The 24,828-nt window shown below is 36.6% G+C and overlaps 1 protein-coding gene and 1 long non-coding RNA gene across 3 annotated transcripts in view; one reads left to right on the top strand and one right to left on the bottom strand.

The window, feature by feature from the left end:
* Nucleotides 1-9,701, bottom strand: part of ephb4a (eph receptor B4a) — a 48,413-nt gene extending 38,712 nt beyond the window's left edge. For both annotated transcript variants that reach the window (XM_051894401.1, XM_051894402.1), the window contains exon 1: nt 8,724-9,701. In XM_051894401.1, the coding sequence (XP_051750361.1) occupies nt 8,724-8,802 (79 nt within the window). In that variant the 5' untranslated portion in view covers nt 8,803-9,701. The remainder of the gene's footprint in view (nt 1-8,723) is intronic.
* On the top strand, nt 7,377-20,222 carry LOC127512988 (uncharacterized). Its single transcript, XR_007930296.1, has 6 exons — nt 7,377-7,755; nt 13,489-13,552; nt 13,685-13,802; nt 16,848-16,912; nt 17,404-17,515; nt 19,911-20,222. It is a non-coding gene; the product is annotated as an uncharacterized LOC127512988 (long non-coding RNA).
* Nucleotides 20,223-24,828: the final 4,606 nt, after the last annotated feature.

Here is a 24,828-nt window from a genome sequence, read left to right as displayed (position 1 = left end):
ACAAAAAAAAAAAAAAGTGATTTTCTCAGCTTTTTTTTATTCAAAATGTTGCTTTTTTTTAAAAATTAAACTCACATTCAAGTGTTGATAAAAAAAAAAAAAATGAATGCATGAAGGTAGAATAAAAAGGTTTTGTTTGATGTTTTATTTGTTTAAAAGCAGAGGCTCTGTTCTTTCTTTTGATATATTGCATGCTCAGATATTCATACAACAAAATATTCTGAATATTTTAAAAAACGCTGGCAGGGAAAGTGTTAAATATGCACTAATTTGCATATACTTTCAGAAATATGAACATTGGATAAAGCCAGGTTGTTGATATATTAAAAGTCTATTATCTCTTATTATCACTCCATAGATCAGAAAATACTGTCAACAGCCAGAAAAAAAAAAAAAAACATGACCATATTTTTAGGAATAAAGTGTTATATGAATCAGGTGAGTGTTATATGAAAACCCCCTCTGTAAATACATAATATAGATAGGAATAAAACTGAAAAGTTTGGTGTGAATTGTAAAGCACCACAAAGTTGTGGCTCAGTGCAGGAGAAACAAACTCACTATGAAAAAAATGCAGATGCAAATAAATAAAGAGTAGTAAAATAAACAAATAAATGTGCATTTTGGATGTTTTCTTTCCACTAGTCTAAAAGAAGACAAATTATGGAAGCAAAATAGCCCAAATTGGCACAAAACTGACCAGTGCCTGAAAAAACAATGGCTTTGCCTGTTGGGATCTTGCCTTAATTAGCATTCTTATCATACACCAATCACAAAACGCAACCAGTAAGGATGCAGGTATGCAGGATGGAGAGAAAAGGGAAGGAGACCGCAGAAGCAGGAGGCACGTGCTGTGAACTGCAGAGAAGACGAATGGCTTTGAATGTGCGGTCACCAACGGGGGGCGAGTGCGGGAGTGCGAGCTCGGGAGAAGCACAGAATCAGGCTCATTTTTTGGGGGGGATAACAGAGATTTCACACTGGGCCCTAATGGGAAAAGTAACACATGGTTCAGACAAGAAAGCCTATGTTGTGTTTGAAAAGTATAATGTGACATATGACGAGATTAGTGGAAAGGTTCATATTCCTTACTTGGAAACACATTGTTTATCTTCATCTGAAACTTCCACCAAAGCGTGACTGGTTTGCAGATTTGTTGATGTACGTGATACAATTCTTGGAGAAAATTGGTCAACAAGTAATTTCTTCATCCCATAGGCAACCGGTTGAAAGATGTCAGGAATTCTTTAGAGCTCTTGCAAATGGCCAGTGTTTAATGGATACTAAACAGAATACTGAAGTAGCAAGGTAAATATGTCTTACAGTTAATCTGCAGATTGTATTGCCTATATATAGGATTTTCATAATTAAAACTGCTTTTTTAGTTTGATGTAAGAAAAAATGTTTGGCAATTAAGCTAAATGCGAGGTTTTGTTTTTGGAAAGAACAAATTCAGAGTACTGATTTCTTTGAATGAGCACCTAAACACAAACTCATTTTGGTGTACTGTCAAATATCACATCACACAAGCCAAGCGTTTCGCGCAGGTATATTTCAGGAGCAGCAGAGCTGCCTGAGCTGCTCAATTAATTAATACCAGAGCCAACAGTTAATTTCTATGAAGTATCTGACAGACTGAAAAGTGAAGGGATTATTTCAGGCTGGCAAAACGGCACTCCTTAGGGTGAAAAAGACAAACAGTGCAGCATCTGACTCTCTGGCAACGGTTACATGTGGGTTCAGGAACAACACTACTATCAAACATTCATAGTTTCAACCATAATCATGACCCTAGCAATACCACAAACCTTATAGGCAGTAGTTCCAGCTGTAAGTCTGAACTCAAAATCCCTTGTTGATAAGAATGATGTTCCAGGATTGACAAGGAATCTACGGTATACTTGACTTAATGGTGTTAAAGGGTTATTTCAACCAAAAATGAAAATTCTGTCATCAAATACTCAAACGTGTCATTACAAACCCATTACAAACCCAAGACTTTAGCTCATCTTCAAAACACATTAAAGAAGTGGTTGATTATGATTTCACTTTTTTAACTTTAGTTAGTGTGTAATGTTGCTGTTTGAGCATAAACAACATCTGCAAAGTTACGACACTCAAAGTTCAATGCAAAGGGAGATATTTTCTTTTAAAGAATTCGCTGTTTAAGGACTACAACTAACGGCTGGTAGGGACTGCAACGAGCTTCTTTCCGGGTTAGTGACATCACTAACCCTAAAATTTACATAAACCCTGCCCCGAAAACACGCAACAAAGGGGGTGAGGCCATGTTATTGCAATACAGTACATAAGACAAATGACAACATGACAAGTTATAACCGTAATTAAACTATACCTGTTCTGTCTTCATGCAGCATATATTCTCTGGCTCTGTAAAATCTTACAACAGTTCCCACATGAGCGATTTATAGATCATCATGACAGAATATGCTATTGAATGACTTTAAGATAGTTAACTCTACATCAGCTACATAAATTCATCAACTAACCATTCAGAAACATCCTGCTGTATTCAACATGTTGTCACTTCTTCTTGAGTCTCTCCATCATTGTCTGACTCCAGTTTGAACATAAAAGGCTGAACGCTTTCTGAAATTTTCAGTGAGTCTGAGGTAATCGGAGCTGCTAACATGAGCTCTTGAAACTCCGCCCTCTTCTTAGGAGCGCCAGTTCATTTGCATTTAAAGGGACACACAAATACGGAGCGTTTTTGCTCACCCTCAAAAAGTGACAAATTTAACATGCTATAAAAATTATCTGTGGGGTATTTTGAGCTAAAACTTCACATAAACACTCTGGGGACATCGGAGACTTATTTTATATTTTGAAAAAGGGGCATTGTATGACTTCTTTAATATATTTTAATGAAATCTAAGGTTTCTGTCCATCCATTGAAAGTCCATTCACCCAGAACTTTCACACTTTAATAAGCTTATAAAGAGTAAAAATAAGCAGTTGAATCCAAGTTTTCGATGTGATTGCTTTATATAATGAACAGATTTAATTTAGGCTTTAATTCACATATAAATATTGATCAACACACATACATGGAGCATATCAAAATTTTCGTATATGAACCCTATTTAATGAGCACTATGTACGTGGCTTGATCAATGGAAAAAACTGCTCACTACATATTGATTTCTTTTATAATCTCTTTATGAACTTTTTGAAACGTCAAAGTTTTGGTGGAATGGACTTTCATTGGAGGGACAGAAATCTCTCAGTTGACCAGAGGCAAAAATAATCGGCGGCAGCACCCCTAATTGTAACAAATAATATTTTCCACTACAAATATCTATACATCCATACAAGACGACAACACAATTTTGCTCCTCAGCTAAAGTTATCTTGCTTCAAGGATATTTAATCATTTTTACTGTAAACGAGATTGAAAAAAAATATTTAAGAACATTTTTTTTGCAGAGTGCAAGGGCTGCCAAGAATCCAATCAAGGCTGTAAAGTGTCTCTAATCGGCTCTATAGGATGGTTTGAATAAATCCTGGACAATTGTTGGAAGAGTGAGGCAAGTTGCAATTGGTTGAATTACATGACCATGATCCTTCCGAACCTTTCTTTGCAACTCTATTATGAAATGTGTCACCACACAAATGCCTGTCCACTTACAGAAATGAGCCACTACATCATTAGAGTTCCTCCATCACCTGATCGGTTCCCTTCCTTCTGCACTGATTGTGTCTGCCTCTGTAAGGTCAAAGGTCTCCTCTTATGCTAAATGGTGATTCTCAACCGCTTTTAGAGGAGTGTAGGAGGGAATGACGGAGACAGAGAGAAAAAAGATAAAACGAGAGACTCTCATGCTGTCAGCCCCTCATCCATCAGGGCGGTATTGACACTGATGCACTGGCTGAAGAGACATGAAAGCGAGAGAGGGAGTCCAATCCCAACAAGAGCTGCTTGAGCGCTGTTATCATCCTATCAATCTGCACAGTGTTTGGATCAGCAACCGAGGCAATGCAGACCACACACTCAAACACAAAACACACATGAAAGAATGAAAGTTGAAAAAGGATTCCTTCCACATGAGATCCGCCATGCATACACACTCAGGAAGCTCTCTGGGTTTGAGACAAACATACTGTGGAAACTCTGTAGAGAGTAAAGGTGCGGGATTGATGATTAGAGATGAGACGCAGAGCTGCAGTTTAAATCTTCAAGCGGCTAATCACAGGATTAACAGCCAAAGAGAGAGAGAGGAGCGGGGGAGAGAGGAGAGCGCTGCTTTAAATGCAAATCCCTGTCTTATAAAAATCAGTTCCATTTAATAGGATTTCTGAGGAGGGATGTGCATTTCTGCAGCGGGAGAGGAGTAGAGGAAACTTCACTATGGCAAAAAGGAACGAGTGAAGCGCAAAAAGAAGAGAAAAGAATAAAAAAAGCACCCTGTGTCGTCATAGATTTATGGAAGCTTGTTTCCGCCACTGAATAAAAATAAAAAAGGTAATTGCGACATTTTATCTCACAATTCCAGCTTTTTTTTCCTCGCAATTGAGTGTTATAAAGTCAGAATTGCAAGATATAGCCGAAACTCACAATTCTGACTTTTTCTCTCAGAATTGTGAGATATATACCGTTGGATATAATGTCACAATTGTGAGAAAAAAGTCATTAGTTTAATAAAAAAAAAAAAGTAATTGCGACATTTTTTCTCACAATTCTGACTTCTCGCAATTGCGAGTTTACAATTTGCAATTGCAAGTTATAAAGTCAAAACTGTGAGTTTATATCCCGCAATTCTGACATTATTAACTTGCAATTCTGAGGGGAAAAAAAGTCAGAATTGTGAGAAAAAAGTTGCATTTATCTTTTCAAAGTTTTATTTACTACTTAGAAAAATCTTCTTTCTAAAATGTTTTGACCATATCTGTCTGGCCGTGTTAAATTCTCATTCTCACATCTGAAACACCCACATAAAATGCCACTTAACATCTATGTTGAGAAGGGCACATGGCAACTCTTCTTATTACTGGAATATGAATACTGTAAACAGTAAGCAATTTTCTTTGTATGCATTTATTACATAGTTAACCTGCTACTTGTGAAACTGAAGCTAAATCACATGATTGGACTGCCGAAATTTTTATTAAAGAAGGAAATCAACTGTTGCTTGTAGTGTGGCCATGCATGTGATAAAGAGTGTAGCACACTACTGCTTAAAAATTTCACTGTATACTACTTCACATGCCATTTACAAAACAGAAGACAGTATACACATGCTAGCATTCCATTCCAAACATAGCAAATCCATGAGACTGAATGCATGCGCGTATAACACCAAGAGAGACACCGCTGAGATGAGTGAGACAGTGAGAAATAAGTGAATAAGTGACAGAAGGTGAAATGGATAAGCTCTTTTTTGCTCCAGGGTAACAGAAGACGGAAGACAGAAGAGTTCCTGAGCACTGACCTCACATGAAAGCCATTGTTACCTCTCTCTCTTTTTTAGCTGATATTTCCTCACAAAGGGAATTAGAGATCAGTGCAGTGATCCTCACAGATCTGGCATTAGTTTAATCTCACGCAGGGGTTTGAGTTACTACAGAATCAAATCCAATCTCCCCCCTGCTGCTTCTGTTACTGACTTCACCATATTAGTCTTTACAACTGCCAAAGAAACCCCTACCCAACCTCAGCGAATTACTGGGTACGGTTTGTCGGAGTCAGAGATATCAATTTTAGCAAAATTCTGGTATGAAACAAGGGCCAAAAATGGAAACTTGCCAAACGAGAGTAAAAACGACACATAAAAAAAAAGAGTTGGTTTTCTTTGACAAACAACAAACTAATCAAATCAGAGATGGGGCGTACAAACAGTCAAAACATGAGTGGTTTTAAAACTGGCTTGTCTTTAAACTACACTTAGGAAGTATTTAACATTTCCAATAACAGTTCATTGCAAATAAATAAATAAATAAAAATCAGTAAAAGAGAATTTACCAGAAAAGCAATGGGGGAAATAAAAAACAATTGTGAGAACTATAAACAAAACAATAAAAGTAAAGAAAATAAATGTAGTAGTTTTTTTTAAAGGTAACAGACAAAACATTTTCCCTTGGAAAACAACTGTTTCCTTTTACTGTCACAATTCTAAGTAGATACCAAGACAAACAGGCCTATTCCCTTTTCACATGTCCGGGTTTCTCGAAGCGGAAGTCGTCATAGTTGGGTAAAATTCTATGGCGGTGAATGAACGAATACATTAAATATATTTTTTTGTGTCCCCATTTTCTCAAATAGCAAAAGAAAATCTCAACAATGTTTTCACAACTTTCAAAAAGAGGAAAAATTAGAGATTGATAACGGCAGTCAGAAGAGAGAAAGATGTCAACTTTACCCATAGGCGTAATTTGTGGGTGGGACATGTCCCCACCACTTTTTGCCAGGGTCAATATTGTCCCCACCACTTTTTGAAACATCTCGCGGCACGGATGTATCTAATACAAAAGAAACATTTCTAGATGATTAGCAATTCGTTTGTTGTTAAAAAATAGGCGATCTGTCACTGGGATGTGTTGTTTTTTAAATCATGTTGAGTGCTCGTTGCCGCTGTTATCAATGGCTCAACAGTGTTCTCTTGGCGCTCGTGCACACTGCACAGTCTTCACTCGGATGAGCGCTTCAATCTATCGCTAACGCTGTTGCGGCCGGAGACTCTATTCTTTCCCGTGAAATCACAAAACAAAATACACATAAACGTGTCCCTGCTCTTGATATACAATCACTGATGAACATCTTTGGTTTTAATGAGAAAAAAAATAAAGTAAGTTACACGAGGGCAGATTAGAACCCAGAACCTCTGACATGCTGACCAAAAGCTCTACCCCTCGTCTATCAGGACAATCTAATAATTGTGGATCCACGTATTTATTGACTAATGTAAATGCTCTTGGGACAAACAACAGATGTAACGACGAAACTATGATTTTGTGCATTTACACACACACACACACACACACACACACACACACACACATTCCTGTCCCACCCACTTTTTAAAACAAAGTTACGCCACTGACTTTACCGTCACTCCACAGCCGCTGCATTATAAACACTTTTTTTTTTTTTTTGTAATTTGATGAAAATGTAAAACAATACTAAGTTTAGTGTTATAAATGTACATACATTTAAAAAAAAAAAAAAAAAAAAAAAAACGAAAATATCAAAAAAACTAAGATTTACGATGCTGATGACCGTTAAAACGCGTCATCAGTCTGTGAAAAGCGTCTCTTTTTACCGCGAAAAAGGCCTGATGCAGGCGCTACGACACAAAAAAGGAAGGTAAAATGTTTCCACCCTACATGAAATATAGCTAGCCTGCATTTTAATTAAACAATCCAAAATATTGCTTTGTGGACAGTACATTAAAGTTATTCGAATATCATAAACATCTCTTCTACTGATCCAGACAGCGTCTTCGTTCCGGATTTAAACGCTTTATCACCTTCTCACTTGAGAGCTCAAGCTGCGGTATTTCTGACACTCATCAGCTAATTACCCCGACAGAAATGCGTCAATAACTCATTAATTGGACCCAGCGTTCCTGTTGGAGGAGCATCACCTGCGCGTGTCTGTCACACAGGTCGGTTAATTGATTTCGGCAAGCGGGGAGCAGGTGTGTGCACAGCGCCATGTAATGCGGAACTAATCCGAATCGTCCGTCCGCTATCGATTAAGCAGCCTGAGACAAACTGATAAGACTCAGGCTACAACAGGTATGCAGTCACCTTTACCACATCTCCTCAAATCCACCACATTACACCTTTCTCGGTCTTTCCCATTGCAGGCTAAAACCTCCATAACCAGCCATTCATCATTCTATTGATCAGAATGACTACTTATTGAGGTTACTGGATGGAATGTCCCCTGACAATACAGGACTCAAATTTCTATCGACCGATATATCGCCCATCCTCTTTGTAATTTAACATTTGCGTGTTACTTGAGCTGCACTTATTGTGCCTCTGTTTGATCCACCCCAACGGCAATTTTCAGAGAAAAAAGAAGACAAAGGAATGGCTTAAGAATGAAATCAATGTTATTAAGTGCATAGTCTATAGTGATTACAGGAGCATAGTAATTATATTGATTATTAAAGAGCACTTTAAACGGTAAGATGTGAAAACAGGGGCGTAGCGACCATTATAAGTGCACTTCTTCGTTGTCTCCACTTTATATTCGCTCTTTCTTGGGGATAATTATTACTTTTCAAATAGTAACACCCGGAACCAACCCGTTTAGAAGAGTTCCTTTGTAAAAACGGATTCATTTAAGAAAGACAATAACAAATCCAGTCTATTCAATTGTTCCTTGCACCAATAAAGCTAAACAAACACGCCAAATGCAATAAACAGATGCGTTTTTACAAAAGGAATAACTCTCAATTTCACAGTGCCACCAACAAAGTAATGAACCAGACCATTTATGCGTAATAAATTCAATCTTTAGTAGGCTATACATAACCCAGAGTACTACTAGCCATTGGGGCCACTGAGCTTGTAAAACATCAGGTCTTAATGGCCAGACAAAACATTGCATGCATAGTGCATAAATTAAAATTGCTCTTGTTATAGGGCTAGATCACGGGTTAAAATCCAATGTTATAACACTTTTATATGGAGCAACCTGTCTTCATCTTAAAGAAGCCAACAGGTAGTTGCGTTGAATAAAATGATTGAGTTACCTTCCTCCGCCACTGATTTGAGCAAGAATTCCAGCAGGATAATCCAGAGCGCGGCCACATTCCTGGAAAAGAGCTCCATCGTGGAATCACGAGTGTTTTACTGGTGAATGTTTACAAAGATGGGTAAACAGTGTAAAGGTTCATAAATCGTCAGCTGGATGTTGTACCCATCAGGAATAACCAATTGCACGGTGGGAGTCGTCACAGTTCAGCGAAAAGCCACCAAGTCATGAGAGAAAAAAAACTTATAAGACTAAAACAGTTGAAAATCAACTGTAGCAATGAAGTTTGTTATAGAAATCCAAATTCAGTTGATCAACAGATAAAGCGACAGTCTGGACAAATGAGTTTTAAAAAATCACTTAACTTTCTATGCTAATAGAATGGCAAAATAATGTCCATATCTTTAAAACCAAACAAAATCTCCCAACCGACCTCTTTATCTACACGCAAACATGTGCCAGTTTTGCCAAAAACATACGGAGCAACAACATGCCGTGCGCTCGGCTGCGTGGAACCCCTTTGTGAGGGGTGTAGGTCGACTTGTCCTAATTTTCCCCTCTGAAATGGGATGGCTTTTTAAAAATCTACCTAATAAAACAAATCCGACAGGCCACTTCGTTCACGAGCAGTGCGAAAATAAATGTTCGGTTTAAATCACACCGACGTCCGCATCCAACGACCGAATTCTGATTTCTGTCAGTGAATCCACCGCGTCCTTTGTATCTTTTAAAACATAAATATCCTGCGAATTAAAAGCAATGCTTGAATGCAATCATATGCCAACTCAACGAGCTAACATCGTGCTGTTTATCCAATGGCGAATGCAGGGAAATCGCGGAGTAGTTCGTCAAAATAATAGCGAAACCCGCGGCGTGCGCGTTCGAGATGAGGAAAAAATCTCGGCAAATCCAAGAAGTTGGTACGAGGCGTTCAGTCTTCAGCCGCTCGCAGCAGATGTGAGGTGGTCAATGCGACTGGAGGAGCAGTCTCCTCCTCTCAAAGCACCTCCTCCACAAGCACCCCTCCACTATAGGCCAATTCACCATGCCGGTCAAAAAAGCCAATCTAGGACGAAAAATAATATATATTTTTTCCGTCTTCTTTGGCCAGTTAGTAGGTCGTTGTTTTTAGGTTGTTTAATGTTACACATTTGTTCCTCTTGAGGTTATGCTCTGTAATAATTAGCGAACTGTTTAGGAAAATCTTTAAATGGACCTTTCCCTTTTGACAAAATGAATAATGTTGAATAGTGTTTTTAAGAAAAAGTCCAATATTGAAATCCACTGCTTCTTTGCCTTATCTAATCATAGCTGTTTTGGACATGTTACCTACCATTGTATTCTTTGAAGTAGTCTACTTACAGGGTTCCCTCGGACAACTTGGTAATATCAGGGAAATTTTTAAAATGGTGATATCCATTGTCCAGGGCTAGAAAAAGTCTTGGGAATAATGGAATATATATCTACAAAAATCATTCTCTGTGTTCATGATTGGTGGGGAAAATATGGAAAAGTCTGTTCTAAGTGCCTTGGAGTAAATAGCATTGTACAGTAAATAATCATATCAGATCACTATCTGATATCACCGTACCATGCACTCTAAAAAACACTGGTTAACTCCTGGGTTATTACATCTGACCCAGGATCTGGGTAACACAAAAACTACTCAAACACTGGGTTATTACACCTGACCCAGGATCTGGGTAACACAAAACACTGGGTTATTACGTCTGACTCAGGATCTGGGTAACACAAAACACTGGGTTATTACGTCTGACTCAGGATCTGGGTAACACAAAAACTACCCAAACACTGGGTTATTACGTCTGACCCAGGATCTGGGTAACACAAAAAAAAAAAACCCAAAATGCTCAACCCAGGACTTGGATAGAAAAAATAACCCAGGATTTTTTAGAGTGTGGAACCACTACAGTACTTTTTGTAAAGCAGTAACTCTTATCAGCGCTTAGATCAGCTCTTTCTGTTGAAAACCCAGACCACAGCATTCACTGACTTTAGAGCATAGGATCTTCAAATAACCTTTTTTCTTTAAAAAGTAAGATGAAACCACACATGGGGAGCTTTTCTCCCCTTTTAATTCCAATGCTAACGCATCTCTGGAGCCCTCTTCATCACACCTATGTGGATTGGCGTGTTATTTGGCTCAAGGATTGCACATTGACTCGGGTTCTTGTCATGCTAATTCAAGCACTTGTCTTCTCGCTGTAAACCATTAGCTGCTGCAGGAAGGGCATAAAGGAAAAGTGTGAGACTTGAAAAGCTTGGAGGGAGAAAGTGTGAGGGCCTTTGAGAAAAGAGCTACTGGAAAAGGAAGCGAAGTCATGCCGTGGCATGTTTTATTTTATGTTTGACAAGTTTTAAATGCAGATGAAGACGATATCAAGTGTGAGAAATTTGAGGCTACCTCACCTCATGTAATGTGTATGAGGTTCTTCTTGTGAGGTAATGATATTCTTATCTGATGTTACATGACAGAAATGACTGTTACAGTAAATTTGAAAAACTGTGTAAAAAAGGACAATGTGCTGTGAATATGTATCCAACAATGGGGTTAGGGTTATCACATTTGAATGTGGCTACTGTCACACTGACTTAGTAGCTAAAGTGTCTCACTATGATTGGAACAAACTTGATGTGTCTGATCTTCCTTGTCCTCCTTCAAAAACAAATTAGAATTATATTTTTAGTGAGTATATGGGTCAAAATCATCCAAGTATAGTGGAGTATATGAATCCAAACCTAATCCCTGATATATACACGCAAGCAAGCATAAGAGATGCAAATACATTCACAAAATTTAGTCAACATGAAAACAAAATACATGTATACAATATATGATATTTACTTTTCTAATTCATTGATGCATGTTATTTGTCTATCCATAATCTTTAATGAAAATAACTTACTCCAACTTTTCATTTCGGCTGACATCATCATGACAGCATGCAACATATCCAAACTTGTTTTAAACGCTTCCTTCCATCCACTTTATCTGGTGTGACCACCACATAAAACTAGCGTAGTTAACACAAAGATGGAAAACAGAAATTGTTGTGACTGAGACATTTCCAAAATTTAAGGTTTGCTAGAGCTCTGTCCTTAAAGGATAGTTCACCAAAAAATGAAAATATGCTGTTAACTTACTCACCTTCAGGCCATCCAAGATGTAGGAGGTGACTTTTTTCTTCAGTAGAACAGTAAAGAAGATTTTTAGCTGAAACCGTGGTCCTCGATGATATAATGGAAGTCAATGGGTGCCGTCACTTTGAGGTTCAAAAAAACATATGCAGACGAAACAGAATTAATACCCACGGCTCCTGACAATACATTGAGGTCTTAAGAAGCGAACCGATCGTTCTGTGCAAGAAACTGAACATTATTTACAACATTATTGTAGACCCTCTTCCAACTCAATTAGTTAAAGCCTGTCTGTCAGTTCTTTCGCCTTTTATTACTGAGATCATTCATTCTTCTCTCATTTTTGGCACTGTTCCTTATTTATTTAAAACTGCAATACTCAAGAAGCTCGGTGCAGATCCAAGTAATTTTGATAATTTCCGTCCGATCTCTAATTTGACATTTCTATCAAAAATTCTGGAAAAGATTGTTGCGGCTCAGGTAAATGAACATCTTTCAGTAAACAAACTTTATGAACAATTTCAATCAGGTTTTCGTTCCCATCATAGTACTGAGACTGCCCTTGTCAAAATTTCTAATGACTTATTGATAGCGGTTGACTCAGGACTCTTATCTATATTAATTCTTCTTGCATTCAACACTATTTTTTCGTGAAATTCTTTTAGACAGACTGCAGTCCATTGGAATTGTAGGTACTTCTTTGGCTTGATTCACATCATATCTCTCCGGTCATACTCAATTTGTTCAATTAGGCCAGTTTAAATCTAAATCATTACATATTACTACAGGTGTCCCACAGGGATCAGTTCTGGGTCCTTTATCATTTATCTTTTTTTGCCACTTGGAACCATTTTTAGGAAATATGGTATCCATTTCACTGTTATGTGGATGACACCCAGCTTTATCTTCAAAACCTACTTCTGAACTTCCTCCATCCTCTCTTTCTAACTGTTTGTCTGAAGTTAAAGCTTGGTTTTCAAGTAATTTTCATAAGCTTAACAGTAGTAAAACAGGAATGCTTCTTGTAGGTACAAAAAATAATCTGTCAAAGTGGCTTCTCTATGGTTCTACAATTGCTCCTTCAACGCAGGTTAAAAGCTTGGGTGTTATCCTCAACTCTATCTTTTGAAGCGCATATTAACAAGTTTACTTGGATGGCTTACTATCACATCTGTAACATTAATCACCTCCGCCCAGTCCGCCCAGCAACGAGGAGCACTGCCATTTTGGTTCATGCTCTTGTTACCTCACGTATCGACAACTGCAATGGCAGTTACACTACATTCGCAATAGTGACTCTTCCCAGGTGAAAAAAAATTACACTTCCAAAATGTACTTAAAGTGCTCTGTTTTCACGCACTAAATTTGAACTCAATGTACTAAAAATTCTTCTTTAGTACTTCTAAAGGTAATCTTTAGAACATCTAAGTGTACTCAACTGTGCTATTTTGAGACACCATAATTATGAACTAAAATGTGCTTTTAACATACTATCTCTATTAAAACATGTATTTAGTGACCAATTGTAGTACACTTTAAACCATCTTTCATACACTAGTGTACTACAAGTGGTAACTAAATACATTTTTAATACATTTTTTCAGGAAGCTCGCGCTGCAGAGTGTCGTGAATTCACTCAGGACCGTTTGCCGAGGCTGTGGATTACAGGTAATAATGCTGTAAATAATGTTCAGTTTCTTGCATAGAATGATCGTTTCGCTTCTTAAGACCTAGATGTATTGTCAGGAGCCGTGGGTATTAATTCTGTTTTGTCTGCATATGTTTTTTTGAATCTCAAAGTGACGGCACCCATTGACTTCCATTATATGAATCATCGAGGACCACGGTTTAAGCTTAAAAATCTTCTTTACTGTTATACTGAAGAAAAAAAGTCATCTACATCTTGGATGGCCTGAGGGTTAGTAAATTAACTGCAAATTTTCATTTTTGGGTGAATTATCCCTTTAAAGTCAACATAGAATCAAAATTGATCCTGTTTCATTTTTGTATGTTATTTTATTGTGCATGATTCATAAGTACGTAAGCCGATTGCATGAATGGGATCATACAATTCATAAGAATTGGCCACCAATTTGCCATGAGATTGTGTTGGAAATAACATACTTTGCTTCTGAATTGGCCTCTCATTATGGCTGACATCCCTTCAAACCATTGCGTATGTTACACTAACAGCTTAGTTTCAGATTGACTTTAATATCAAGGCAAGCAGAGCACTGATCATAAAGATCAAAGCAGTATCAGTCTGAAGTCTGCGGTCAGCTCTTGAGTGAATTCTCAATGGAAGTTTCTCTGTCTCTCTGGAGTGTGTGGTGGACTCCAGTAAGTGTGAAAAGTGGGATAATGACAAACGCGTGTGAGGAGAAACCCAGTGTGAAGACTTGGGAGTCACAAGGAGAGAGGTGCGAGAGGAAAGCGTGAATGGACCAGTTCAACTACAGTGTGTGAGGCAAGGGACAAGACGGATAGAAACCTGCATTGTTATAGTTTTCTTTACAGATTCCAGGAGTGACATATTCTATATTTGGACTTTGTGATTTCATAAATGTATGATATTTCACACGCATATAATCGCACCCCACCGACACTCAACTACAGTTCAAGTGAAATGACCAGTTATACCTGTTAGCACTGGTCACACCCTAAAGCTTTTAATTCTGCTTGCAGCTATATCGTTTCCTCTTGGATGCGACTACAGTTGCTTCTCATATGACGCCACTGCCTTAATACTAACAGAAGATGTCATTCTCATTCTCATCTCATATGAAGTCTGGTCCACATTGCAGCTTTTTCTAATCAAGAACAGCCCACACTGACAGGAAGACGGTCTTTTTAACCGACAACCACAGTTTGTTGGTTTTGTGGAATGTTTAGAGGAAGGGAAATATGAAATTGGATACAATCATGAAATATGCAGCCACAGATATCTTGTTTACTTGCTACTAAGTGTCTCAAACAAAACTATTTCTCCCATAAGCTTAACCCTCACGGTCCTCATTTCTTTTATACACATTTACAGAGCGACTGTATAAAAAATACACTTTTTTTTTTTTTTTTATACAAATGATATCATTTTTTTCATTTACATCTAAACTATATGTTTATGCTGTGTTTTGGGGGATATGTGGTACTTTTTTCCGCATTTACCACAAAATTACTCAACTACACCATTAGCTTGCATATGAAATATAACATTTTTAATGATGGTCTAAATTAAAGGTGGGGTAAGCCATTTTTCAAAAACGCTATTGGACATTGTTGATATTTGAAATCAACCCAAACAAACCCACCCCTCTCTTCATTGCTCCGCCTCCAAAATTCACCTTCCAATCCTAACCACCCTGCTCCAAGTCGGTCTCGAACCCCGGCCCGATCGCTGCTGGCAGGTGAGATGAGTGTACTAACACTGACGCTAAACACCTCATTCTCTCGCGGACGTCAGTGAGCAGTGGTTCATCTGCACAACTCTCACTATCTGTCCTCTGTTACACACACAATGCGAGAGTGGATGTCTGTTTATCACAGCTGACGCGCAACAAAATAATGCTTTACGAAAAATAAAGTGCAGATGATGAATGAACAACAAGGAAGCACAAAAAATCAACGTACAGTACACAAGAGTAAATACAGACAAGACTTGGTTGTTAGTCGCCAACAGCACAGCAGCTCCAGACATTCAATGACACTCAAACCCAGTGTTACTCACATGTGAAGTGGGATCAAAGCAGCCTCCGCGTCTGATTTCAGGTCTTTGCGCTTAGCTCTCTCCAGTGCTGGAAAGCTTTTGTAATATTAACGCGGGTCCTAAAGTGCTTGCCCTGTCATAAACCTTCATTCCAGTGATATTCATTTGAGCTCTTTTGTATTGTGTCCCATCTATCTTTCTGCAGTTTTTCTTCCAATCTCCCTCTTGCTCGTTCTCTCTCCTCAACCGTCATACGCCCCCTAATGCTGATTGGTTACATGTTTGTTGTTGTGTCGTCCCGACTAACTTCCAATTAGTGTTTTTGAAATATGACTTACCCCATCTTTAAGTATGAGTTGTTTCAGGATATTGATCTAGGTGTTAGAGGCAGAATTCTGCCACCTGCTGGTTAGAGGAAAACCTGTAGGAATTACAGTTTTAGAAATAATTTTTTTTTTGATCCTATATATCCAGCAGAGGGCTATGTGTATATATATATATATATATATATATATATATATGTTTATATATGTGTGTGTGTGTGTGTGTGTGTGTGAATGTGTATATATATGTACAAAAAATAACTACATTGACACTAAAAAAACGAGCTTAAATTATTTATTTTAATAAATCAAATGTAAAAAATCACTAACTTTAGAATAAGAAATTATTAAAAAAAAATTATTTTCTTCAAAAATTTCTTTGAATCTTAAGTGTGATTTTTTTTTTTTTTTTTACATACCTTCAGAACAACAAAATCTAGCCCAATTTGTGTATGTGTGTGTGTGTGTGTGCGCACACATTTTTGTGATTTATGAGGGCACAAATTTGTATAATGACATGGGTATTACACTGGTATTACGACGTAAACATGAAATATTAGGACATTTCATGAGTCCTCATATTTAAAATAGCTTTAAAAACATACTAAACAATGTTTTATTAAAAATGTAAAAATGCAGAATGTTTTCTGTGATGGGTAGGTTTAGGAGTGGGGTAGTGTAGGGGGAGAGAATGTACAGTTTGTACAGTATAAAAACCATTACGCCTGTGGAATGTCCTCACTAAGATAGCAAAACAAACCTTTGTGTGTGTGTGTGTGTGTGTGTGTGTGTGTGTGTGTGTGTGTGTGTGTGTGTTGACCTTTTTCTAAATGGCAAAACTGCATTTTAAAAGGATAATTCACCCAAAATTGAATATTGTCATTATTTATTCATTCTTGTGTCATTCCAAACTCAAATTATTTCCTTTCTTCTGCAGAACACAATTAAGCAATTACCCATGAGCAAGAGTGCTGTCGTTCTGAATATGAGCTTGTGCCGCAGGTAACCACAGCCATGATATTCACACCAACTGCACCATTTCAAGTGTGATATTGCTTTCGTACAACAGTTTAATAAACATATACAGGGTAACTTATATTTTAGACACAACATTGAATTGCATACTATTTATATTTCTGCCATATGAAGACATGGCTTAGTAAGAGCAGATATGCTATAATGAATTCAGCCTTTGTCTGTTTTTGTCCCAAAGCAGGATCAACCTGTGCACGTCTCAGAGAAAATCAAATCAAATTAACAAATGAAATAAAAGTTGTATAAAAGGAGTTATTTTGCAGAATATCAGTCACTATTTTCCATGCAATGAAAGTGAATAAGGACAGGGGCTGTCGAAATTATTCAAATCAAATTTATTTGTGTAGCATTTTTCACAAAGGCGATATGACTTTTGCTCTGATTTCTAAATATGATAGCTTGCCCAAATTTCCTCCCCTCTACAGTAGCTTTGAAATCTCCTTTATTTGCATGTCAAGATGTATTGTCCCAGGTTTGACGTCAGTGACATCAGACGTGGCATTTTGGAACGTGTGCAGCAAGGATCAAACCCTGATGAGCCATCACCACTGCGCCCTTGATTACTCCAGGGTAATTGCCTCAATAATTAGTGAATTCAGTCACTTAATTATCTTTATCCAAAGTCTCTCAGCTTTCTCTGAGGATCGCTAGTATTTGGGGGTAAACACTGGATCAGCAAAACTACAACCCATAGAGAACACTGTGATCACATGCATAATCTTACACATACTCGACGTGTCAGGTCACGTAAATGATTTAAAATCACCATGAAGTCAAAATTCAGAATTCCATTTTTAAATGGAATATTGCAGTATTTATTATAAATGATTTATCCGTGCACATCATTATTTATTTATTTATTTTTTAAATCATGTGCCCTCATAATTTTTTAATAACTTCCCCTCCCATTAGCAGCGAAATCTCTTCTCTTCTCTGATCAACAATCCAATCGATTCCCAATGGATAAAATCAAGTCCCGCCCTACATGTCAAGACATTTCAGTCAGATATACGTCACAATAGGGAAGAAAAGACCATCACAGCTTCTGTTTCGTGCTTTAAGCAAAACACAGTCAGCATATAGCCTGTCTTTTCTGATTTAGCTTTGAGTATGTCTGTTTATGCTTCAACATCAAGATCAGAGGAAAATCTCATGTCTTGTACAGTAATGTTTTTATAATGAACAGATTTTTTGAGAATTATCGTTTTTTTTGTAATTGCACTAGGTGTTGGGAAGAAATTACATGTTAATTTCTGTTATTAATATTTAATGTTTAACACATTCAAAATAATTAACACAATTTATAATTGACACAAATTTCTTGCGTTAAATAAATGATGCAAATGCATTCTCCTCATTACAGTTTCCACCTTATCTTGCAATGCGGAAGTAAGCTGTTATCTGTGAATGTGCGAGACTTCAGATTCATTAGCTATCGGGAAATAATGAGAAGAATAACAAAGTGCAGTAAACACTAAAACTATTTGTGCTACAAATCAATGTATTTATAATTACGACAATACATTAAAATAATATGTTAAAATACCAGTTGGCAATATCAAGCACAGTGTTGGGTGTAATGCATTACTAACTAATTAATTACAGAAACTTAATTAAAGTAAGGGATTACTCTTATTTTTATTTATTTATTTTTTTTTGTAATTTAATTACAGTTACTTCTGATGTAATTGCATTAAATATTGTATAGACTATGGAACAATTCTATATAAAACAATATTGGATTTAACATCATAACTTCTAATGTTAAAACGTATGTTTTTAATGTAACCCTCTCCTTTTAAATACTTTGGTCAGTTCAGGAATAATTTATGCAATTTTATATTATTTATTTTAAAGAATTAAAAGAGGTGCTTCATGTCTTGTTCAACAGGATTTAGACCGTAATTAGTAATAAGAAATCTAATTACACTGTTAAAAAATTAATTAGTAGCTAGTAATTAATAACTCTTTTAGAGTAACAATTAAAAAAATGTTATAAAAATGTTTAAGTTCTGTAATTATAATAAATTATAAATAAAAACAATATAAAACATTTTATAAATGTTTTTTAAGGCTTTCCAAATTAATGTTAACGCATGCAATTAATTTTTTTCAGTTTAACACGTTAAAAATATTACGCAATTAATGCAGCATCCGTTTTTTTCCATCATTTAGCCATATATTTAGTCATTTCTGTCCTTTAGCCGTATATTTAGCTATATTTAAGTCTTTAATGTAAGGTGCGATTAATCACGATTAATTACAGAAAAATGTGTGATTAATTAGTTTGTTTAATTTTTTTAATTGATTGACAGAACTCATTTTTTATAAAAATGTATTTATAAATAAAATAAATATATTTTTTGCATTTAAGGCATGGAGATTCAGTGTGAAAATATATTTATGTTTACAAATTTGAATGTGTTTTAATCAAATTTTAGATGCGATTAATTACACAAATCTGTGTGATCTTTTTTTTTTTTTTTTGAATCGATGGGTTGCACACACTAAAGGTGTTGGTCACCTGTGCCTGAGGGAGTCCTAACATGTGATTGGTGCTTTACACCAGTCCCAGTCCTCGGGAATGTTATGTAAATGTTTTACTGCAGCAAACTTGCCAGATATACTTTTCCTTAGTGGCCTTTAAACATCTGCATACACAGGCATGCATGTCTGCGCGAAACGTACACACGGGCTTACACCCAACCAGACCCATTTTAATTAGAATGGAGACGACACATGAAAATGCTCTGTTGCCATGGTGACCAGCCAGGATAGAGAGGTGTAGTGAGGGGAATTTTCAGTGTGTGTGTGTGTGTGTGTGTGTGTGCGGGACAAACACACACATACGGACATATACATTCTCAAAACCCTTGTTTCAGCCTGATCTGGTGACAGGAATCAGTATCACCTGTTTGATGGCATACCCAAAGAAAAGTCTGTGTGGGTTTCTCTCTCCCTGCAGGATTACCCAGAACACACCGCTGCGCTGTTAGACTGACCCCATTCTGACTACAAACGCCTCAAGAGCAGAAAGAACAACCTGAAACCTGAGAAATATTAAGTTAAACTGGTCCTCAAACAGAATGGTACAGGAAAGAGCGAACAGTATAGATAAACCTCTGAGCACCTTCATTTTTGGGTCAAACTTGGTACCTGGAAATGTAACTTTTTTTCTTCTTCAGGAAAATCAATGTAATATATTTTTGTTCAATAATATTTTTTAATTGTTATTTAGAATTTTGAGATGATTTTATGATACTATGCAATATTTATACAATTTTTATGCGCTATTTTTTTTCATTAAAATTAATATAATTTTTTACAATTATTTTTCAATAAATGCAATATTTCAGATTTAAATAGAGTGCATATCCGAATCATGTCCATGATTTTTTTGTGTGTTCACATAGCTAATGCGACAAAAGTCACTAACTGTCATCCCATTCCGATGAAGCAAAAAAAATAAAAAATTCAAAACGTAAAATATTTTTTGGTTAGTTCTGACTGAAGAGAGCGTTAAATAACGTATTTTTAACATCGGAAAAGATGCATATTTCACCCCTAAGAACTTTTTTTCATATGTAAAGAATCAAATAGCATATAAAATGGTTCTTGATAAAAGATGACGGTTCTTGAACTGCAAAGAACCATTGAAGAACCTTTGTTTTTACAAGCTCAATTGTGTCACCATCTAGAGAAAGGGCAATGGAGTGGTTCCTTCCCACACACACACGTTTACCACCGTCCACCCCCTACTGTTCACACTGCATGACCTATTTCCTGTTTCAAACAATGGGCAGATGACCCGATCAGAAGGCACTGGAAACTGTGTTTGTGAGAATATATGTGTGGGAAGGTTCCCCTCAACCCCAAAGACCTTTAGGAATTACTTATAATCTAGAGTTGGGCGATAACACTCATTTTTTCCCAATACTATAATGCCAAGTTTGCCAGGTACGCAAAAAAAAAAAAAAAAAAAAGAATCAAATAATAGTTTATTATTAAGTAGCCTATTTACATCTATTTGAATTATTTAAATGATATTTTCAAAATGTATAGGCTAAATTAACAGATTAATGTGGATCCTAGGGAATCTGAATAATGAAAACAATTAAATCCATTGAGTTAAGAAGTACGAACATGGTTTGATAATGGCTATGGAACAAGCAAGATTGGTATTGATGATAAATATATAAACCTGGTTATTGTGTATTTTAAAACATCCTTGTTTTATTAGTACTATTACATAAACCTAAAATGATGCATATTTGTCAGTCATATAAATTAAACGAATAAGAATTAGATTTATTACTTCAAGTAAAAACTGTGTTGTCAAAATGGATGGCAATTTAAATGCAATTCATATAGGCCTTAAATTATTAGATCACTTCAGAATTAAAATTTCCTGATAATTTACTCACCCCCATGTCATCCAAGATGTTCATGTCTTTCTTTCTTCAGTCGAAAAGAAATGAAGGTTTTTGAGGAAAACATTCCAGGATTTTTCTCCATATAGTGGACTTCACTGGGGTTCAACGGATTGAAGGTCCAAATGTCAGTTTCAGTGCAGCTTCAAAGAGCTCTACACGATCACAGACGAGGAATAAGAGTCTTATCTAGAGAAACCATCGGTCATTTTCTAAAAAAAATAAAATGTATATACTTTTTAACCACAAATGCTCGTCTTGCACTGCTCTGTGATGCAGCACGCATTATGTAATCACGTTGGAAAGGTCACACGTGATGTAGGCAGAAGTACAGATCCAGTGTCTACAAAGCGAACATGGAAAGACTAAGTCAAACACTCTTTACAAAAAAAGGTAAAACGACAATATCGATTTTGAAGTTGGAGGAGAAAATTAGATAGAGTTTTTCGCCCTACCGCGGTACTTCTGCCTACGTCATGCGTGACCTTTCCAACGCAATGCGTGGCGCATCACAGAGCAGTGCAAGACGAGCATTTATATATACATTTTTTTTTTTAAAGAAAATGACAGATCGTTTCTCTAGATAAGACTCTTATTCCTCGTCTGGGATCATGTAGAGCTCTTTGAAGCTGCACTGAAACTGACATTTGGACCTTCAACCCGTTGAACCCCAGTGAAGTCCACTATATGGAGAAAAATCCTGGAATGTTTTCCTCAAAAACACAGATTTTTGTGGTTTGAGAATCGAGGCACAGGTGGAAACATTTTATCAGAGTGGATGGACACGTACAGGTTCTTTGTTTTTACACCAGTGAGTTTTGCCGTTTTGAATGATCAATGGTCAATTTTTCCCCATTCGTAGTAACAACTTACCTTCATCTTCTCGGTTCACACTACACACAGCCAGAGGTACTTTTCTCTGTGTACGGATGTGTCGTGGCACGCACGGGCGAATGACATATTAATGCAATTTCCCGCTAAATCTGTCCCGACAGCACTAAAATATATATCATTATTATATGTTTACGTGTTTGTGTAAAGCAATGGTTTGGAAGATTAATATCTCATTAATAACATTTTGTTTATTTTACCAAAAAGTTGGGCTAGGCTATATAGTGTAGTTTTAATATTATTTTAATAATATAATTGAATAATAATGAAATATAAAAATATTGTACAAACCACTTTTTTGTTTGTAATTAGGATAGCAATTGTAAAAATCTTTTATTTATTTAACTATTTATTTATTGAGCAAATGCACAATTTGCTTCACTTTTGGCAAATCTAATTTTATACATGTTGAGTCATCTCAAAATTTAATTTCTTCAATTCTTTGTATCTCAAAGGAATGGTTCTCCCAAAAATGAGAATCTGATCATTTACTCACCCTTATTTTCTTCCAAACCCACATGTTTTTCTTCTGCAGAACATAAAAGGAGACATTAGGAAGAACGACAGCCTCGTTCACCATTCACTTTCACTGTATGGAAAAAAGATGCTGTGAAAGTAATGCAGACTGAGGCTGTCAGTTCATAACACTCCTCCCAATGTGTTTTGTGTTCCATTTAAGATGGAAAAGTAATGCAGGTTTGGAACAACATTTAGGTGAATACATATTCATTTTTTTAATGGAACTACTCCTTTTGCATTATTAGATTTTCATTATAACTGGTCACTGATCTAAAATCAATACCCACTCAGTGTTTTCATCCATATCTCTGCACAACTCCCTTAGAAAACACCATTTCACATTCCTCACTCTTTATGTTTCTCCTTGACCCCTTTTCCAGTCTTTCTCCTTTTAATACTCCAGTCATCTCTCTCTCTCTCTCTGTTCCATTCACATTTAGTCTGAGAGGCATGACTGAATGCTTTCTGACAGCCATTGCTGATAAATAAAGCAATTGACAGTCTGAATGCTTCCCTCAGGTGAGACTCGACACTCACACTCACACGCACACGCACACGCACACACACACACACACACACACACCCAATCTGTCCTTCACACTTTTACTGTAATCTCACCATTTGATTTAATTTGATCTACTGTACAGCTGCAATCATGCACACACACACACACACACACACACACACCTAGAGACATTTGCTTGATTTGAGTTGTGCAGTAGATGATATCCATATACCACAAAGTACACTGTGTGTTTCGCGGCTAATCACGTTTGACCGCACTGATAGGTTGAAAGCCACATTTTGGCCAATAATTCATCCGTCATGCCCTGAAGGTTAGCAGCAGCCATGAAAAACACTTATACAGGTTACTGTATATCAGGGCGGTAAGGAAGCATCTTTGTTGTTTGACTTCCTCACAGGAAGAGGGTGCAACTCCCTTAGTTGATGGAGAATATATACACACACACACACACACACGTAAGTCAAACATGCTGAGCAAGTTGTGTTCAAGGTGAATATTGCACAGAATATACTTGTTCAGGCCTTTGTTAAGAGTAAATGAAAAGAGTAAGAAATAAATACAGATTCAATTCAGTTTTTTCCCCTATAAAGAGGCCTGGAGAATTCAGTGCTCAGTTGTAGACAAGTGGCTCGACAGCTCACCCTGCTGGCTGGTACGACACAGTGATGTTATGATACATGGCCCATGTTCAGAGTAGCATACTAACAAACTAGTCTTACTATTGCTTTTAATTTTGTACATATGCTTCTGCAATGGATTTAACTTGACCTTCCATTTCCATTATGATGGATAAACCCCTCTTTCTTGATTTATCATTTGATTCTTAAAGTTTTAACATGTAAACGAAGCATTCTGGTTCACTCTGACAAGAAAATAAATGGAAAAAACATTTGCTTCAAGTAAAAAATTTGATTTGATTGTGATTCAGAAGCTTGTGATTTGATTACCTTTGATTCAATATTAATTTGGGGTCTATCAGGTACAGTAGCTGCACGGCAAATTTCCTCAAAGAAAAAAATATCTCTCAACTATTGCTGTAAACTATACAGGGAACCAGTGCGTACATCATTATAATATTACAGGTTAAAATTAATTGATTTGTAAGCTACTTACATATAAATTACACATCTGGAAGTTTTTTTTTATTACGTTGTAATACATTTTTAATGACATAATTATGTTTCTACTCGTTTTTTATATAGGCCTAAACGTTTAAATGGTGGCTGTCATAAAATAGATTTATACATTCAATGTTGAAGCACATGTTAAGTACAAATACAATACGCAATAGCCTATAGTGCATATATTTAGCAAAATGCTCCTCTCTAAGTTTATTTTGTAGCTGACTAATGAGTTTTTGGACATTGAACGGCTTTTCTGAGGTGAACGTGACGGTAAATGTGACATTTTAACAAGCTGTTTTATTGACGCCTTTCCTCGGTTGAAACACTGACTGATTGATTACATGTGACATGATACGAATTTCCGTAAGTTGTACTGTATCTTTCAACATACCT

This window comes from Ctenopharyngodon idella, chromosome 5 (genome assembly GCF_019924925.1).
Source record: "Ctenopharyngodon idella isolate HZGC_01 chromosome 5, HZGC01, whole genome shotgun sequence".
Taxonomy (NCBI): Eukaryota; Metazoa; Chordata; class Actinopteri; order Cypriniformes; family Xenocyprididae; genus Ctenopharyngodon; species Ctenopharyngodon idella.
The sequence above is the reverse complement of the archived record's forward strand: the minus strand, read 5'-3'. Positions and strand labels throughout refer to the sequence as shown.